Source organism: Coenobita brevimanus, chromosome 96, assembly GCF_032717465.1.
Source record: "Coenobita brevimanus isolate Jiangsu-jjx chromosome 96, ASM3271746v2, whole genome shotgun sequence".
Taxonomy (NCBI): Eukaryota; Metazoa; Arthropoda; class Malacostraca; order Decapoda; family Coenobitidae; genus Coenobita; species Coenobita brevimanus.
The window spans coordinates 28,559,391-28,580,115 of record NC_137049.1 but is presented as its reverse complement, the minus strand read 5'-3'; the positions used below and the strand labels follow the sequence as shown (position 1 = coordinate 28,580,115).

At 39.7% G+C, this 20,725-nt stretch overlaps 2 protein-coding genes and 1 non-coding gene across 3 annotated transcripts in view; 1 reads left to right on the top strand and 2 right to left on the bottom strand.

The window, feature by feature from the left end:
* LOC145413368 (TGF-beta-activated kinase 1 and MAP3K7-binding protein 1-like) overlaps window positions 1-753 on the top strand; it is a 32,189-nt gene extending 31,436 nt beyond the window's left edge. Inside the window, exon 10 of the mRNA XM_080283047.1 lies at window positions 266-753. Within this exon, the coding sequence (XP_080139173.1) occupies window positions 266-526 (261 nt within the window). The 3' untranslated portion in view covers window positions 527-753. The remainder of the gene's footprint in view (window positions 1-265) is intronic.
* A 7,786-nt stretch (window positions 754-8,539) lies between these two features.
* Window positions 8,540-8,658, bottom strand: LOC145413555 (5S ribosomal RNA). The gene has a single exon (XR_013899740.1). It is a non-coding gene; the product is annotated as a 5S ribosomal RNA (ribosomal RNA).
* A 6,678-nt stretch (window positions 8,659-15,336) lies between these two features.
* LOC145413520 (venom phosphodiesterase-like) overlaps window positions 15,337-20,725 on the bottom strand; it is a 37,216-nt gene continuing 31,827 nt past the window's right edge. The window contains exons 15-17 of the mRNA XM_080283215.1: window positions 17,651-17,858; window positions 17,134-17,275; window positions 15,337-15,486 (exon numbers count right to left, since the gene is read on the bottom strand). Coding sequence (XP_080139341.1) covers window positions 15,337-15,486; window positions 17,134-17,275; window positions 17,651-17,858 — 500 coding nt within the window. The remainder of the gene's footprint in view (window positions 15,487-17,133; window positions 17,276-17,650; window positions 17,859-20,725) is intronic.

Sequence of the window (20,725 nt, the reverse complement as noted above, 5' to 3'; positions counted from 1 at the left end):
GAAGTATATATCAAGATGCCCTTTGATAAGGGTTGCAACCCATTTTTAATTTAGTAGTCAGTATGGTAGTGTGCATCCCACAACCATTTGTAAATTATATTAAGAAAAAAAAGGTACTGGTTGGCCTGTGGGATTAATGATAGATGAGTGGATTTCTTTTTCGTTACGTACTCTGTTGTTAGTTCTGTCTTACTTCTGTTTCTGGATCCCCTCTGATGTAGTGGGAAATCAGGTTAGAATGATAATGATTTTTAATTTTTCCCAGGATCGTGAGGGAGTTGACCATTTGCTGTCTTCAGGAATGTTAGGGCGAGGTGGGGAGGACATGGGTCCCCTCCACCACACAGACACTAACACCACCTCCACAGAATCCTCAGACCTGCAGAATCCCAGCCTGACTCAGTTCTCCCTGGATGAGGATGGCAGAATACACCCCTATGTCAACTTTGATCAGTACTACCAGTCTATAGAAGAAGCTAAGGTGGCAGGCCTTATTACCGAATCACAATTGCACTTGTACAAGTGACTTATCATCTGGTACATAGGCAATACAGTACTTCTGCTCTACATGTAACACCACGTTGATCACCTCTACTTTTGCTCATTCATCTGGTAACTGTTTTTGACATCTTTGTATGTAATATCTCACTGACTCTTACATTCATCTTATGAGACAACAACAGAATTAATACCCCCGCACAATACTCGAATGACATTTGCACATTTAGCCTCTGCAGTTGACACAGATAATGCCATTTGAGCCATGTGATGTATAACATAATATGTTTTTTTTTAGAATATTTACTTATATTTTGAAATGCTCAATGCAATATGCTGGTGAAAACAGAAATCTGAATTTGTGGATGAGTAAGTACTTCAGTGCATTAATAGAAAAGGGAAGTAAATGTGCAAAGAAAGTTGAAAGTAGAGTGGCACAGGGAAGTAAGATGACTGTCACTATGAAGGGCTTCATGATAAACAGAAGTCTGAGTAGCCTACGGGGGATGCAAGAGGATTGCTTGAAGGTGTAATAGTGCCCACATAAACATAGGGTGTGAGATTTTGGTATTATGAGTGTGGAAAGGCAGGAGTAAGCAGTGGGAATGGAATGTTGAGGAATGTATGGGGAGTGGATAGGGTGAATAGGATAAGATATGTGTTGATTTCACAGAATGGTGGGTTTTATAATAAAAATATACAGGAAAACCTCAATATAATGGACTTCAATAGCCCGGAATTAGCTTTTATCAGAATTGAGGAGCTACTGGACTAAATTCCTATATATCGGAAAATGTCCAATAAAGCCAGAAGCAGTCCAGACTGCCTGACCACTTCAGCTATGTTCACCACAATAAGGTAAATAAAAGACATGTTTATCAGTGTACAGTACAGTATTATTATATACATTATACCATTTGATTTGTGTAGTGAAGGTGTAATACAGTACAATACGTCAGTGGTAGTGAAAACAGTTTAAAAACCATTGGTGCAATCCGGACTAATGTCTGATATATCGGAAAAAGTCCGGATTAGCAGAGAGAAATTTGGATGTCGCTTTTCTCGGAATTTCACTTTTTTTGGACTGGCTTGGGCCCCAATTAGTTCGTTATAGTGAGGTCTTATTGTATATTTATTAGCAGTTAGGATGTAGTGCCTGTGAAGGTTCATATCCATATCATACCAAGATTAAGCACCTTTAACTCCTCATTGTTTCATACAAATAGGAAGTTTCATTGATGGTGTTTCACAATAGGCCAGAGATGTGAAATACCCTTGGAGTTAATCTTCCCAGTCATCCTAGCATCCTTGTGAATGAAACTCCCATGTGTTGGAACCATAGTAATGGTGAGCTGCATCTCTTTTGATCAGTTAAGATAAAGTTCCATAAAAGCCTTTTAAAGCTGACTCCTTTAAAACAGACTTTTGTTAAAGTAGAAAAGTAAAATGAGACAGACCTTTCCAGAGTGAGTAAACATAGTCTTAAACAAGGAAGTAAACATGGGCCCAAAACATTACCACTGCATGTTTATTGTCTTTTTTTTTTTTGTTACTGATTAAATAAAATACTATGTAAGTTTATAGTTAATGGAGAGAATTGGTAGCATGTAAACAACTGAATTCTGGCACCATGTTGTAAATTTTCTCTGTGATGGAAACTGCATTGGTTTAAGAAATATGATATTAACACACACATTAATACCGTTTCCCATAACACATGAATGAACATGAGGATCAGTACAGTCTTCCTTCAAAACGTCATTCTTTTCTCACTGTTAGGTCTTGTGCGTGTCTTGTTCATTTTCGTACTAGTGAGTTACTCTGCCCTCTCAGCCTTCTCCAACACTTTTCACTCAAATTCCCTTCTTCTGTTTCCTGTTTGGGTCTCCATCCTTTTTCGCTCTTTTAATTTCACATTTCCTCCTGTTCTTTCCCTTCTTCCTTTGTCCTTTTTGTCTTGACTTCTTCCTTCTCCTGTAGTTTGCCCTTTTCTCCCTTGTTTTTAATCTTGCTTCCCCCAGATACTCTTCACTCCCATTTTCTTGAGCACATATCCTGTCACTATTCTGACATGCATGTTGTCATTGAAGGCTCTAAATATTGCCATGACATTGGGTTTGCTGTTGTGTTCCCTGACTCCTCCTTTCAAAGAACTCTTCCTCCCATTGCAGGTTTTCTCGCTGCAGAACTTTATGTTATTCGTTTTGCTCTGAAGTTTGCTCTTAAACTCTCTTCCTTCTCCTTTGTTATCATCCCTTATTCTCTTAGTGCACTCACTTCCTTACACACCTCGTTTCACTTTCATCCCTTGATCACCCTAAGTCAGGAGTGGCTGTTCCTTCTTTCTGTCTGAAGAAAGTCTCAGTTTGCTTCTGCTGGGTCCCTAGCCATGTTGGGATTACAGGAAATGAACAAACTGACTCATTGGAGTGTTCAGTTACTATTTCCTGTAGGTCCTTTCTCCACCCATTCCTTTGCTTGCCTGTTTTCCTGCTCTAACCCTTCTTTTACATGAACCCTGGCAATCCTTATTGGACCCACAGGTTAACAACAAACTTCCTAGTATTAAACCCTCAGTTCTTCCTTGGCACACCTTGACCCATCGTAGTCATCGATGGGAAACTATCTATACTCATCTTTTTGCATGGGTCATACCTACTTTTATCTGGCCATTTAATGGACTGTGGCCCTCAGACATTCTGTTCATGTTGGAACGTCCTCATGACTATTCATCACATTTTCATTGATTACTCGATTACACTCCAACACAGTCTCTCAGCTTTTCCCTTCCTTGCCTCACTACAGTGGCCCCCACTGCTTGCTGATTTCATAGGTGACTTTCCCACTGTTTCTCTTTCCAACATTATCACTTTTTTTTTTTTTTCTGCACTGCAGGTCATGCATTTAATTTAATTATTCCTTCTGCTCTCTTCTACCTTAGTTCCATGTAGCCATATTATGGCTTGGTGCTAGTTCATCAGTATTCCATCAATCCTTCGATTTTCTTCCAAAATATTTTACAGAATTTCATGTACATTTTCTGTTCCCGTTACCAAGATTAGTGTCATGTATAATTTTTAGGTGTTAACCTTCATCATGCTGGATGGTGGTAACCATACAACTACATGGCGGTGATGTGGAGCATACTTTGGTGCCCCTGTTAACTGTGTGAAGAGATGTAAGTGCTGTGTAAATCTGGGAACTAAACCTCCATACTATTCCCTGCATCTCATTGTGGTGAGGTATTAGCTGCTACAAAAGAACAACAGTTCATTGCACGGGACAGCTCTGTATGGATGGTTACTTGCCTGTTGTTGATGAGTCTGCTTGGCCAGACAGACTAGGGTTGTCAGTGACAACAACAGCAGCCCTTAACATCTTGAACTGCAGTCATATTCATGCTTTGCTTCTTATTCTAGTCATTAATTAATGTTTTACATTGTGTTATATGAGGATACTGGCTGAATTGGTAAAGGAGAGTTACTGCAGTTTGCGAGCAAATGTGTTCAAATTTTGGCTGTTGCAGAGAAGTGGTTGGGGAATTAAGATTCATTAAATAAGTTTCCTATACTTGCCCGATGTCCATCAACTTTCCTTTAAAACTCCCTGTGTAAAGGCCATTTCACTTCATAAAAGAGTGTGTATTGATTCCTTGTTGGTGACATGTGATGGTTTATAGGTGGCCAATTGAACTTTGGCTGCATGCTGATAATCTTGTGTTCAGCATGTGTTGCATACTGGTATTTTTATCTGATTTTTCTTTTTCAGTATTCTAGCAACATTTCACCATGGCTTGTTCTCAGTTCTTTTACACAATTTTTATTGGGAAGAGGCAGTCATTACAGTACTTGCTTTTTTTCAGATTAGCTCTAAAATGCATTTTTTCTTCCATTCCTCTGGTATAACATAACATTGCCCATTAAACAATACTATGGGAACATTTCTATATTTTCAGACCCTGATAACTTATCATTTTACCAGAATTTATGATGAGTATCCAGGTGATGAAATCAAATGTCTGGTGTTAATGAAATTCACAGCAAAGTGATTTGTGTCATGGACATGAAAAAAACAAACTTATGATGATTGGGTAAAGAAGATGCTTGCATGATATTGTCATATGGAGAGAATGGTTGTAGACAGGGTGGTGAAATGGGTATATGTGAATCAGTTTGATGGTTAGAGTTGTGATAAGCCTAAAAGGTGGAGGAATATTGTACATGAATGTGTAAGAGAGTAAGATGTAGAAGTTGATGAGGCTAGGAAACTATGGGACTGAGTTGATTGGATGATTTTTTGGAGTAGTATATGATTTAGGTTTGACATTTTTTTTTTTCTTGTTAATGGTCTTTTGTTTCGCAAAAGTGCCACTTCTTCGTAAGGAATCCACTAGCACTTGACACTCATTTACACTTACAATTACAAGAATAATCACTCATATACAATGCAGACTTCTTCATCATTAAAAAAAAGAAAGTGGCGATAGTTACATCATATAATCGTCTTTCACAGCATCTCCTCAAATTGCAGCTTCTTGAAAAAAGAAGCATTTTGAGCTGCCCTTTAAAAGATTCAACAAAGGTTAGTTGCCGCATGAATGATGGCAATTATTATATGACCTAGTGGCTGTGTAAGAAAAAGATTGATCAGAGAAAGACTATTGATGAACAGCAGCAAACACATCAAGGTGCAAGGAAACATTTTCATTTCTTAACATCACACCTGGGTGTGCCAACTGAAGTTTCGATAGTTCAGTAAGATACATTGGTTTGCCTGACTGAAGAGCCTTGAAAGTAATGACACAGTTTAAATTCAATTCTAGCCTTTACTGGCAACAAGTGCAACTTGGTTAGAAATGAGGTGGTCGGGATTCTTGAGGGGAGGCCAGAGATAAGCCTTGTTGCTCTATTAAACTCAAACTGAACCTTCTTTAATAGATAATTTGGGAGGTCAGTCCATAATGAATTACAGTAATCAATATGAGACAAGACCATAACATGGACTAATGTTAAGAGGCAACATTCTTTCAGTAGCTCTCTCACAGAGTACAGGTTTCTGATATGCAAATTATAATGTCTGACAAATTAATATGTTTTATTATAGAGTAATTTGGTTTTGAATTGAAGTATACACCCAAGTTTCAAACAAAACTATCTGGATGCAGTTGTGATTCGCCAGTTTTCAGCGTAAGGACAGTGTCAGCATCACCACCACTCCTCTTTCCTCTGATAATGATGGTATCTGTTTTATCATCATTCAGCTTAAGTCACCTCTTTGCCATCCAGATTTTAATATCAGTCATCAGGAATTTCAGTTTATTCTTGGTATCATTAATATCTGTTGTTTCAACTCAATGCTTAGTGTCATCAGAATAAAGTTGATAGGATACATCATGTGCATCAAGTACTGTACCCCATAAGCTACTCGTATTAACTGCGAATAGAGCTGAACCTAAAACATCCCTGAGGACCTCCAAATAGAAGGGGAACTGAGTACGAGTAAATGTTGTCCGCAACTACTCTTATTATCCCTCAGACAGATACGGCTTAACCCTTTAACCGCGGGCATTGTTTTGCCCTGATTGGCCTCTCCCGCGGGGGTTCCAGCCAAAATGTAAACAAACTTTAAACCTTTATAACTCTGCACAGAATAAATCTAGAGCGAAAAATAAGGTACCATTAGAAAGTACTAACCTTCGGCTTTGCAATGATGTAGGTTTCATGATTTCGTTGACTATCACTGGATGGGCAGTGCCATTAGAAGTGAGCGATCTAAAATCACTATTTTTTGCTCACCATTACCAAATGCCAACCTCATTCTGATAATAATACTATAAACATATATGAACACTGCACATACGATAAACACCCACTCTGTGTTCACTGAGGCAGGTAAAAGGCACTGTAATTGCCCGCACTTCACGGCCACATCAGCGGTGTTGTAATCACAATTTTTCACTCACACACCATTACCAAATGCCAACCTCATTCTGATAATAATACTGTAAACATATATGAACACTGCACATACGATAAACACCCACTCTGTGTTCACTGAGGCAGGTAAAAGGCACTGTAATTGCCCGCACTTCACTGCCACATCAGCGGTGTTGTCACTCACACAGCTGGACAGATACTGATGCGTGTTTGGTCAGGGGTGGGGTGGGGTCGGGGGCCCGGGGGGTGGGAGGTGGGGGTCGGCTGGAGTAAAAGAACTTAATAGCTACTCTCCCTTGAAACAATTGGCGCACGGAAAAAACGCGCGGTATTCAAAATATTCACACACATTCGAGAATGACACCCGCGGTTTGGTCCAGTTTTTGCAATGTCATTCTAGGATGACACCTGCGGTTAAAGGGTTAAGGAGTAAAAGAGCATAACCACGAACACCATAAAAATACAGATCATTTAGCAGTAGTTTATTATCTAATGTGTCAAAAGTTGCAGACGGTTCCCACAGAACCAAGAGAGAAGACATCCCACTGCAGGTGCTCAGAATGAGTTGTCATGAATCTTTGTTAGTGCAGTTTTAGTTGAGTGGTACACTAATCCCTGTATGCCAGTGGAACAGGAGATACAGCACTGTTTCATTCATTAATGGCATGATGTGATTTAGCCCACTCGGTAATCTTGGACAAAAATGACAAGTTAGAGACAGGATTATAGTTTAACATGCTCTCAATATCAACACTAGGCTTAAGTAGGGACAAGGTATGTTTCTCAGACTACTTTCTTACAAGCATCTGTTTACAATTTTACAAATAAAGTCTGCTGCATGTTTGTACCCCTCTGGCAACTGCGACACATTGAATGTGTCAAGTGGGCAGTATGTTTAATATTCCAATGGATGAAGTGATGCAAGCACATATCTGCGTATGCACCTTGATTAGAATTGAACTTCCATCACGGAAAGAAACACTGTCTGATTCGTTTCATATTCGAGATATCCAAGTTGAGAAGAATGAAACAAAATCAGAAGCCAGTTGGGCACCAGATACAAAAATTGATCTATCAGTATTCATCTGACTGATCAGATTATCCATAACTTTTTTTTTTTTTTTTTTTTTTTTTTTTTTTATAAGTTGGCTTAATCTTGATAATTTGCTGTTTGGGTCTTTACTGTATGGATGGAAGCCCTTCTCGTCTATACATCATGCAAAAGATTCTGTTCAGTCTGATTCAAGCGCCATTCACTTTCTGCTTTCCTACGTTGTCTCCGCAGAGAATTAATAGATAGACCATACCACAGAGAATTATTACATACACTAGTGGTCTTTACTACTTCAGGACAATGATGGTCAAAGATAGACCCAGACTCATCATACATACATACATGCATATATATATATATATATACAGTATATGTATATCATCACCATCATCATCATCAGCCGTTTTGAGTATCCACTGCAGGACCGGCCTATCCCGACCGAAGTCGGGACGATACAGCCAATGTATCTCTACCAAGTGGCTTAGGCTATCTAGTAGAGATTGTATGTAGAGTGAGAAGTGCTTGTAAGTGTAATTGTAATGTTGGAGTGGCTTTGGATGTGTTTGTAGTCTGTGAACCAAGTGTAATCGGCCTACACAAGCTGACTAGGTGCAGCATACTTTATAGTAAGCGACACTGGTTCAACCACAGCACCCCTTGTGTCCGCCAATGCAGTACGTGGCCAGGTGAACACTCCCAAAGTTTATTACCCTGGCAGGGCGCGAACCCTGGTTCACTCGTGTACGAATTGCACACTCTGCCATTGTACCTATATAAATATATATATATATATATATATATATATACATATATATACAGTATATATATATATACATTTATATATATACATACTGTATATATATATATATATATATATATATATATATATATATATATATATATATACTGTATACAGTAATATATATATATATTCATTCATCATTCATTGCCAGATGCCATGTATCCCCAACGGGGTGGCCAAGGGCCCAGGGTTAATTGTTTTACAGGGAGGGGCACCAATCCTCCACCAACCCCACCCGACACGTAGGGATGCCAACAGCATCTGGTGTTCCCAGGCGGTCACCCATCCAAGTACTAACCAGACCCAATGTTGCTTAACTTCGCTGATCGGACGGGAAGCGGTGTACTCAACGTGGCATGGCCGTTGGCGTATATATATATATATATATATAAATATATATATATATATATATACTGTATATATATATATATATATATATATATATATATATATCATCATCATCATCATCATCATCATCATCAGCCGTTGAGGTCCACTGCAGGACCGGCCTATCCCTACTGAAGCAGGGACGATACAAGCCAATGTATCTCTACCCAGTGGCTTAGGCTGTCTGGTAGAGACTGTATGTAGGGTGAGAAGTGCTTGTAAGTGTAATTGTAGTGTTGTAGTGGCTTTGGATGTGTGTGTAGTCTGTGAACCAAGTGTAATCGCCCCACCTTAAGCCGATTGGGTGCAAGCATACTAGTATGCGACACTGGTTCAACCACAGCACCCTTTATGTCCACCAAAGTAGCAAGTGGCTCGGTGAACGATTCCCAAAGTTTTTACAACTCTGGCGGGAGGCGAACCCTCATCTATCAGCGTGCGAAACGCACACTCTACCACTGTACCACAGAGGCTCCATATATATATATACAGTATATATATATATATATCCATCCATCCATCCATCATCCAATCCTACATTGCCCCTCAAGGAGCGTAGGAGCCTAGGGCTAGGCAGTTGGTCCTGACATTTAAGGTGAGAGTGACCAGCCTCACTCATCCCTAAGTGGCATTACATGAGCAATAAACCCCAACCATCCCTTGGATATAAACCTTCAGAGGCTCAGTCCGATTGGAGTGTAATAATTACCCACTAAACCACCAGGTGCCAAAATTTGATTATATGGTTGCCACCCAGCATAGTAAATAGTTTCCTGGTGTACAGGCAGCTATTTGGCTTGTCGCTCAGTGTAGAGTCACCCACAGGCAGAAGGAACAGAAAAGAATGAAGGAAAGAAAGACAGAAGAGAGAGTGTAAAGTCACCCGCAGGCAGAAGGGCGAGGAAAGACTGAAGGAAAGAATGACAGAAGAGGATGGAAGGAACGAAGGATGGAGGAGAGAAAGGGCACACACCTGAGAGCAGCACTACATCGAGTTATATATATATATATATATATATATATGTATATACTATACTGTATTCACCAAAATGTTGGAAGAAAGACCAGAAGAAGCAGTGTTGTTTAACCCGTCACATCCCGAGCTATTTCGCACCTCTGACATCCCCCAATCCCGAGGTATTTAAAAAAAATTTTTTTTTGGCTAAAACCTCCGCTTTTGGTGAGAAACATCGAAATTTCAAAGAGAAATCGCTCACCTGTGGTTTAAAATACTTGATCCAGGTAGCAGTACCTCCTTACCTGACTGGGTTTTCTAACAGGCTGGCACCAAAGAAAACGAGTTCTATGGGAGGATAACTATTTCACACCACTCATAAACGGTATTTATTTATTTACTTGGTACGAATTTATATGTAGTACGAGAGTATATTGGTTTTCAAACAGTAATATAGGCATTATAAGCATTGTTTCACTCACTAACTCATCGCCATACCTGACCTTCTTTTACCACATTACCTGATCATCATTTCTGACTGTTTCTTCCTCTAATGCTATGTAAATTTTGTCCTCCACATTGTCATTGATTGGGGAATCACTCTGGCCCTGAATGTCTTTATTGGCCAGGTCACTGGTAACAGGTGAATTGCCGAGACAATGGCATGCGGGGGGGAGGGGGGAGGTTATGCAGTGTAAGGCATTGTCCCTGCTTGGCATCTTGTAGAGGAATAGATGAAGGTGTCCTGTGTATACATACGAAAAATCACGCGCGAAAATTGAAAATTGTACAAATTAGGGATCTTGCAATTGCACGACCTACTAGTACGTCGTCGGGACTGGCAAATGCAAAATGTTGCAACGTACCCATACGTCGATGGGACGTCTCGGGTTAAATGCTGATCAGCTTCACAACACTTCAGATGATGATTAGTATTCCTGTAATTTATCTGGTAATCATTTTATAAGAAAGGAGTTTGGGGATTTCAAACCTGAAAGTAATGAAAGCACTATGAAATCAACTTAATCAACCTCCACATCAAGTATGTGACTGCAGCCAGCAGAAGATAAGATCAAACTGAGGACATGTCCTGAGATATGAGTCAGTTGATACTCATAGTTCAAACCATTTTGTTGTTTATGAAGGCTCCAACTTGTTTGCATGCATTGGTCTTGGTCACTTAATGGTGACTTTCCATGCTCCTTGGTCTTTGGCAGCCTCCCTGTTCAGTCTTTTATCACAGAGGTCACACTCTGATCTCATCCCTGGTCTTTTTTTGTCTGCCTCTTGCAACCCTACCCTCGATGTTCACACTTCTTACCTTCCACACCCAATTGTTATCTTCCAGCCTCTTAACATGCCCAAACCATCTCAGTTTACCATTCCTTATCACAACACCAATACTCTCCAGTCCCATCCTTCCTGTCAACTCTTCAGTTGCAATCGTAGCCCCCCTAGGCCTCACACTCAAGGATGTACTACACACCCATCTAGAAATTATTCTGAAGATTATTCTGGTCAATTAGTTCAAGGAATTCTGATGAAAAGGATTTCAACTGCAGGTTGTCAGTCAAAGAACTGAAATCACCACAAAATATCAGTCCACCAGATTTTAGGAGGAAATGCTTCTCGAAACTGGTCAAACTCTCCCATGAACCCCGATTCCTGCTAGGATGGCCTGGTCAATATGCAAATTCAGTTCTAATAGTTTGCTGATAGAAGTTTATTATTACTTCCTTAAATTCAAAGTAGATGGAATAAATTAATAATTTATGTAAGAAATATTCATGACCATCATAGACTCGATTAGTGCTATACCTCCACCTGGATGGTCAGCAGCAGTCCTGGGAACACTTATTATACTGTAATATGTTTCTTAGGCAAGGCATTGCAAATAATACTAATATCAGATTTACGCAACCAAGTTTTAGTCAAACACAAAATGTCAAGGTCATGCTAATTTAAAAATTTACTTAATAGTCATATTTTGAATGGAATGAATGTGTAGAGGACTGAGTTTTACATGACGAGGGGGGTGTCAATTTTTTGCGTGGACTAAGTTGGTGTTTTCAGTTAATATGTTCTTGTGGGAAGTCATAATTGGGCACTTGACTAAATGCAAAATGAGCTACTAACTGGAAATCAACATCAGCTTCTCAGTACCTTACAGAAGAGAAGTTTATGCATTTGGGAGAGTCTATGTTTCCACAGTTTTTAGATTAATGGGTTCCCACACAAGAAAATGCATTTGGGTTCATTGCTTTTTTATATTAAATTTCCCAGTTGACCAAGATCCTAACAATGGTGACACTGCGTAACCCAAAATTTGTCAAAGGCATGGCATCTTTTAAGATCTAAGGTACATAGATTTAATTACTCTGTTTTACAATAAAGGAGTGGACTTCAGATATCTTTAAGGTGGCTCTTTAGTTACATTCTTAATTTTGAGAAGGTTGAGAGTACAGCCACTTTCCACAAGCATGTGAATTTTCCTGTTCTCATCTAAAATGCTTGGAATAATGTGAGTCATCTAGAGAAAGAAAAAGACCCATTATGGTTGTCTTTGACAGCATTTTCTTTGGCTCAGATACTCAGTAAAGAGCTTCTGAGCCAAAACATTGCTGCACTAGCATCTGCCTTAGCTCTTTCTTTGGGCAGCTTAACAGCAAGGGTCCCTGATCTGCTGTTTACTAGACAAGACTCATAATGCATTCTCCACATCTCCAGTAGCTGCAGACAACTTGGCCTTATCATTCCCAGTGCAATCCTTTGGTTTCAGCACCAGGGCACGGTGGCAATGTTCTGCTATGTCACAGCTGGATTGTTGATGGGATCTTTCCATTCCTTCCATAGCTTAAATTCTTGTTTTAAGATGTCATTAAATGATGTTGAGAGATCTTGGGGAGTTGCCTCAGTAATGTTGATCCTATCTTCCAGAGCTTTCATCCTCAAAGGTATATCCCCCATAAATGTCAAGAACACCTCTCAAAAGCATCTTGACTTTGTTGGTTAGTTCAGTCTCCATACCTGCTCCAATAGTACCCATATCATAGCTGCCACAGTACAAGTACAGTCAGATTCCGGGCTGTCTCTTTGACAGAAAACTAATCATCATCCTCAAGGCCTACACATGTAACATGATGCCTTTAACTGCAGTGTCAACAGTTCTGTGCCTTGGCTGACTTTGCAACAGACTTTCTGCATCCCACACACTGAGAATTATCAGCTTTATCCAGACTAATGTTGAAATTAACTGAGACCAGATAGAAAGAGTACAAACAAAAAAAATAAATAAAAAAAAGCAAAGAAAAATACTAGATGTCAAGCAGCACCCTCGCAGTTGGTTCCACTTGCACAGACACCAAGTATACTAACGGTACATACCACATGGGGGGGAGGGATAGGCTGTTCTACCTCTTCTGGATAAGGGTAGAGATAGTTGCAAGTGTGGTAATTTTTTCCAGTAACAAATGACTTTGCACAAGAGCACACCGATTTACCTCACTGGCCACAACACTGCCACTGTGCAGATGGGTAGACCTGTGCAATGGAGCCAGGATTCCAGTGGTTTGAATTATGTAGGAATGAGTGCCTGGCCCATTTCACTGGGCATGCTTATAGTTTTCCCTGTTTCATGCTTTCTGCTTACTTGTTTTCTGCATCATACTCCACCTTATCCTTAGGTGCAGTATGTTATTTCCACCCCATCCACTGTGAGTTTTGTTCTGTATCTCATATTAGTGTGAGCTAGTATACTGTGCTGTACAAACAGCATTCTGCCTGTTCTGTCTATTGCCAGATGTCTTAATCTTAGAAGGGCTGGCCGCAGCCAAATCACTTCCATGTTACCCTGCCCTCTGCCATCAGGCTGTACAAACATAGAGGGAAAATAAAGAGTACTGGTGCTTCCTTGTTTTGCATAAGCTCATTAAATCCTTAACTGATTAGTGCTACTGGTATGATTAAATCATTTATAGAAACACTACTGATGTAGAGAAAATTACATGTTTTTAGTTGCTTCACTTACCCACCTGAAGTATGATTTCTGTGGGTGGAAGCATGTACACATATCCTTGGTTGAATAAGGGACCTAATAAGGTGTCAGTTAACTGCATAATTTGAAATCTGCAAAGGCTAAGTGCACATGAGCAGGGAACTTAATGTGTTATTTAATAAAAAATATGATGTTAAGAACAGAGATGGACAGCAGTGAAAAACATATATCATGTAAAAGAAACCAACATGGACTGGAATATCAACTATCAAAAAAAAAAATAATAATAAAAAATAAATAAAGGTGGATCATCAGACATGTAGGTGATATTTAGATAATACTGTACTGCTGTGAAAAGCAGAAAACAGAAGAATGACTCACTGGTGTCTTAAGTAGAATATCATCATCATCGTGATCTTCTCTCATTTTCTCACCCACAGATGGGGTGAGGTAGGGGCCAGAAAGCAAGGACAAGGAAAAAGGCATGGTAGTGGGACAACTAATCAACAGCATGGCCAATGAAATGGGTCATACATTCTCATTCACTTGCCACTCAAGCTTCCAGAATCCTGACTACCTCTCAGGTATGCCTTTCTACTCATATGTGTTTCATAATTACTTATCAGCATCAACTCTCGTTTTAAACAAGGGATGCTACATTTGTCATGCACTCCTCAGTACAAAGTTCATCCAACCAGCTTGGTTGCTTGTCAGTTCTATAGCTTCATTGACCTCCACATCTCACTCTCTCACACACACATTTACCATATCTATCCACTTTCTTCTTGGCTTATCACATTTCCCCCCCTACTTTCAGTTTCACTCATATAAACCCTTTTCATTACCAGCTATATCCATTCTATCCATATGACCATACCATCAAAATATGTTTTTGTCTACTCTTTTGTCTGCCAACTTGGCTACTTCACATCTTTCATGAGTCATTAATTCTTATCCTCTCCATACACATTTATTTGTTGTTGTTGTTCAGCCCCAGTCTGTCTGGCTGAGCAGACCTATCAACTACTAGCAAGTAACTGCCCTTGCAGGGCCATACCATGCAGTGAACTGATGTTCCCTCGTGCCTGAGAGTGCCTCTCCACAGCAAGGTGTGAGGATTAGCATGCAGGTTTGGTTCCTGGATGGATGCTGCATTTGCATCTCTCCACCCAGTTAACAGAGGCACCATAGCAGGCTCCACCCCATTACTGTATTTGTTTATATGGTTACCACCCAGCATTTAATTGGTTCCCTGGGTTACTAGGAGTAATAAAAGTGATAAGAAGGAAAGGAAGAAGTAAGAAATGAAGAAGGCAGACACAGAATGAGAATGAGAAAGGGGAAGGGAGAAGTAGGCAGCACTACATCAAGTGAATGGATGATGGTTGCCACCACCTACAACCCACATTTCACTGCTTTATGAAAAAAATAGCTTATCAAGATAAATCAGATATCTTTTATCAGTCTCCCATGATACTTTATTTCCTTTCCTGTGGTTTTCAATTGGAAAATAAAGCTTAGTTAACCTCAAGAATCTGGCAACATGTTATTTAGTATATTCTTCCTACTGCCAGACAGTTTTATGAAACTTAGGAAAGCATCTCATACTGAAGGGGGTGGAGAAAGCAATGTGTAACTCCAATGCAAATAGCCTGTTCCAAGCCCAGTAAAACTGTCAGAAATAGATAATATCACACTAGAGCAGAGTGGTTAAATGGTGAGAGTCCAGATGTCTTGCTGAATCCTAAGAGTGAGAGCAGTGCGGTTATAGAAGTCCAGGTCCGGGAAGAAAGTAAGTCCCGTTGCTATCTCCACATCATGAACTCTGGCACTGAACTCATTGGCAAACCGGCTGCCTTCCTACAGATAGGAGAAAAGACAAAAAGTAAATCCTCAAAAAAAAAGAAGACCTCAGTTTACCATATTTTAACTCAAACAAACTCTTTTAAGTCAACTTAACAGCTTCCTAGTATACAGGAAAAGGATTAGTAAAGTGGTGGATGTGCCTTACTGACTGACCGCATGACAGCTTCAAGCTGTACAGTATCATGTGGAGTCCACAGAAGATTATTACACAATGCATGAACTCTTTGGGTACCATACCATAATGTATCTGATAAGATAAGTATGCAATACAACATAAGTAGCAAGGGTTCATAATTAATATGACCATCAAACTTAGGGTTTAATGAACTGTATCTAATGACTAATTGTTACCCCAATTACTGTATTACCGTATACAGAAGGATTGTTTTAATTGTGACTGAACTGCTTGCTAACATATTATGCTAATTCTAGGGAAATATTTTTGTATAAGAAAAAAGAGAAAGCAATCTAGTAAGTGCCCAAAACTAGAAAGTTTGGACAAATTATTTTTCCCTTTGAAGGATATTAGGTCCAGGTAAGGTCTTTTGGTACCATTTACATCATTATCAATATATGACATATGAGTTGCTTAAAGACCATAAAGATAGCAGGTTACTTTTAGCATCTGGAAAATACTAATTTGATATATATATAGTATACTGTACTATGTCATTCATTTATTTTGAATATTTCGTGGAGAAAATGCTATTTGAAAGAATATTGATGCCTCATGAACTGTTATCATGTAATGAAAGACAGAATTTAATGAGTGTTGCCCAAGCTAGGGTTTGGCTTGGGCCCAACATGATATGAGCACATTACATGGACCACTGAGACAAGAGACTGGAATAGAGGTACTGGCTTTTGTTGCCAACCGGCTGTGCTGGCTTGTATATGTCACATTACACTGCATTTTTTCTTCGCAAAGAGATTAATTTGGTGAATTATGAATGTGCCTGCACATGCACGGTAACATAGCATTGGAGGGCACCATTGGGCTTGATGGATGATGGAACCTGCAGTCTGAACCCGGAATGTGAAGACTAGGGCAGTAGCATCCTACCCAGGGATTATACTGTACTAGAGAGACATTACCATCCAAGCCTTGCCCTACATTCCACACCACTGTCAACCAGTGTAATGACAGAATGAAAATTAACCAATTAATGACTGTCCTAGCTATGATTCAACTCTGTTGCCAGTGTGATACAAGTGTACAACGTAGATCACGAAGGTAAGAGAAGCACCCTGCTTTCTACTGGGTATGTGAGTTTTTATGAATCCCATTGCAGTCAGAATATGTACCACAAAATTTTTAATGTAGAAGACATGGAAAAATGCTAACTATGAACCCATCTCTTTCTGGCAGGAATTTAAGTGCTTTATAAACCACTTCAGCACCATTATTTCAGTTTTAAGCAGGCTGCCAGCTGATGATTTTACTCAGCTTTGGAGAGACACCTCACAGTGAAAAGGGCTCATGAAAACTATGTGTAACCCATCTATTTTGAAAAGTCTGCTTTAAGCAGACTGAAACAGTCTGGAAGTAATATGAATAAAATGCAAATGGCATTCTCACAGTGAAGGGGCTAAGATGTGTAAAATATAAATCAAGTGCTAATAAGCTGAAGATGAACTCACAAGGCAGTTGGACATGAACTGTGTCTGTGGGAATATATAGGCAGCAGCATCAAGCCTGGCATGAGGGCAGAGGTCTATGGTAGTCACTGGTAGCTCACAGCAAGTCACCACTGCAAACAGGTCTGATGGGACTTCAGGAGTGCTGACAAAATAATGAAGTAAATTTAACAATCACTGAAAGCATAAGATGTATAGTTTGTAGATTATGCAACATGATGATCCACTCATGCAGTGGATATTATCACAAGTGCATAAAGCTGAAAAACCTAACAATTCAACAGCATAGTTGGACACTGGATAGTGTAAGTTTCTGGTATTCAGCTGGATAATCCTACCAAATAACCTGTCTGGTCTGTCCTACAGAAATTATCCACTATCTGGCCAGATTATCAAGTACATTTTAGTTAATTTCAGTTCACAACACTGTAAAAGCTGAAGGATTTAGAGTGAAGTACAATCTATAGCTAATTTGATGTACAGCTATCCAATACCTTTCAGTACAAATTGTTTGAAGTACCTGAATGATGTGAAATTATCTGGAAAGGAGTCTGCATCATTGTCAAACACAGGTCCGAATATCATGTTGAGAGGTCCCAGTAAATCTAACCATGCTGGAACAAACTTTTCTACTAGCTGACTCCACCTTCCAGCCAACTGCTGCGACACTGGCACTGCATTGCTCACAAGGTATGGTTCTCGTGCAAATGAGAAGTTTTCAGAGTATGCTGCATGGGGGAGCCAGGTTTTAGTAATGCTTGAGGAAAACAAGTCATGTTAAAAGCAGTGATTAGTGTGATGGAGAGAGCTAAGAGGCATCCAGATGAAACAGCTAACAATTGATTCAGCATGGTAAGGAGTCAGCACATGTATGAGGCCCTCTCAACTGGAGAGTGCCAAGCACCATCGACTGTGAGATGTACATTTTCGTCTCCAAGTCCCCATGAATGGCATAACTTCCATGATTTTCAACTGTGATTCTTGTCCATCTCTGACTCAAAGTCTGGAAGGTAGGAGAATGAAGACTATCCAGGACACGTGTCACAATCAGAAGGGCAGTAGGAGAGCTGTGTTGTGGACAAAAATGTGCAATCCACGATTGATGGTGCTTGTCCCTTGCTGGTCAGGAGGGCCTTATATATCAGGCGAGGGACTATCTTGAAATGCCATAATCTGTATTATACAAATCAAATCCAGGTGCAATAATGATCAGCAAGCTTAATTTCACTTAGAACTTGGCCAAGGATGAGATGAAGGGGTGGAATGGAAAGGTACATGAGAGAGGGGGATGTGAGCTGGGAACAGGGCAGTGAAATGGCAGGGGACAGGGCGAAGGGAGGCAATTTGTTTGTAGCCACACCTTATGGGATTAAGGTGTTTAGCACTAGATAGATAGATAGACTAGACACATACTTTGTTTCCTCTCCTGCATCCATGAACTTGTCCCAAGGTTCTTGCCACTGATGGAAGCATTGCCAGATCTCATTTTTCTTGATTTAGTTACATTTTTTGTTTAGTTTATAAAAGCTCTGACATGCTTGCATGAATTGGTCTTGATCACCTAATGACAGCTCTCCACACTGCTTAGTCTCTGGCAGCCTCTCTAATCAGTCCCTAATCCCTGAGGTCATATTCTTTGACCTTGTCCGAGGTCTTTCTTCAGTCTGCCTTTCACAGCCCCACTCATGTTGTTCACATCTCTCACCTTCTGCTCATCAGAATGCTCATTGTTTCAGATATGAAGGCTTCATTTGTTTCAAAAATTATTTACAGTACTTTCATCATGAACTTCAGTTTAGGGAATGCCCAGAAGTCGCATAGGTGCATGAGGTGGAGCTAAAAGAATGTACTTCTCAGCCAAAAACTGCTAGGTAATACAGTAAATGCTGCATGGCTAGGTGCATTGTTGTGGTGAAGTAGCCACCTGCCATTCATTTTCTCATATTATTTGCATCTCACTTCATGCAAATGTTTAAAAAACTTCCAGGTTGTAAGACATGATGTTTGCATAGCTCCTTTCATGTAATAAAAAAGCAAGCAGCATGTTCTTTGCTTACGAACTTGACTGTCAAGTTTCTTAGGGTTGGTAACATTGGTGTCTTCCACCTGGAGATCCGTCTTTTGTATCTTGGTTGTATCCATCAACCCATGTTTCACCTCTTATTATGATCTTGGATATGAATGTTGGATTTAATGCACATCAGTCAATCAGGCTGAAGGAAGATTTTACATTATGCTTCTTTTGGTCATCTATGAGAATGTTACATCTTCCTGAGTTTTGGAAAGAAAAAAATTTGCCCTTGCACTGATGCACTAGTGCATGGTGCCATGTCTGGTGATAAACTGCAACTAGAGGAATAGCTGATGTATGATACACAACAAAGTGTAGCACTGGCTAGTCATTATTTAACAAGACTAACCTTAGCATACCTTATATGTACACTATCACGGTGCTTGAAGCACTGTCATGGGATATTAGGGCTCGCTTGTCATGAAAGTTGCATACAGATGATATGGTACTGATTGCTGGTAGCATGGAGAAATTTGGGAAGTGGACATAGAGTGTGCAGTCTTGAGTTTTTAGAGAACATGTGAGGCAATGGTTGACTGGCTGTGTGGACATTTGGGTAATATCTGGTAGGCCTGTGTTCTTGCCTTCCTGTAGGTTTGTATCACATGGTGTGTACTTGCATGAATTTTTCATTTGTAGTGGAATAACTTGGGGCAGTCCTTTGAGTATCTTGTGGCATTTTTTTTTCTTTAATCAGTTAGTGAAGGAACATTTCATTTTTTGATTATAGCTGATTCATAATTTTACAGCTGACTTTGAGACATGACTGTAGTGTTTGTTTGTAGAAGGGGTAAGTGAGTTGGGTAGAATGAGTGGTAAAAGAGTTTGTGGAGGGGTGTTAGCAATATGATACACAACAGGATGAAAGGGATTATTTGTGACTGGCTGCAGTTTATGGGGTGTCAAAAGATATCAAATTAAATTCTAGATGCAGAAATCAGCTAAGAAATGAAACAGCTAATCATAATTGGCCACAGATAAGATATCAAATTAAATTCTGGATGCAGAAATTGATGAAGATGCAAAACTTGATGAAATAACAAATGTAGGATGAGCTACATGGAGATGAAAAATTGAACAATGACAAATCCAGATGAATCAAACTGAGTTCAGACACAAAATAGAGTAAGATAGATGGTAATTCCCCAAGAGTATACATTTTTCCCTCACTGCATTAATCCTTCGTGTCCTGTCCTCCTCCTTCCCTCCCCATCTTCATCCAATCTTTCCTTTCATCCCCCACATCATTTTGTATTATCTTTCTCGCCTCTTTGTTCCTGCCTTTTTCTCCTGCCCTTTCCTTCCTACCCTTTCCCCTACCATACTGCTACTTTCCATCACATCCTTTCTTCCCACTCTTCTCATTACCTGCCAGTTCCCCGCACTTCTTCTAATTGTTACTCATATCCTACACCTGTCTCCCTTCTATCACTTCATCTTTCTCATTTCCTCTTTCATCCTTGCTTTTCTTCCCTCACTCTCTCCATCTTCTTACCCTCTCATCTCTTTCCTTCTTGTATTACC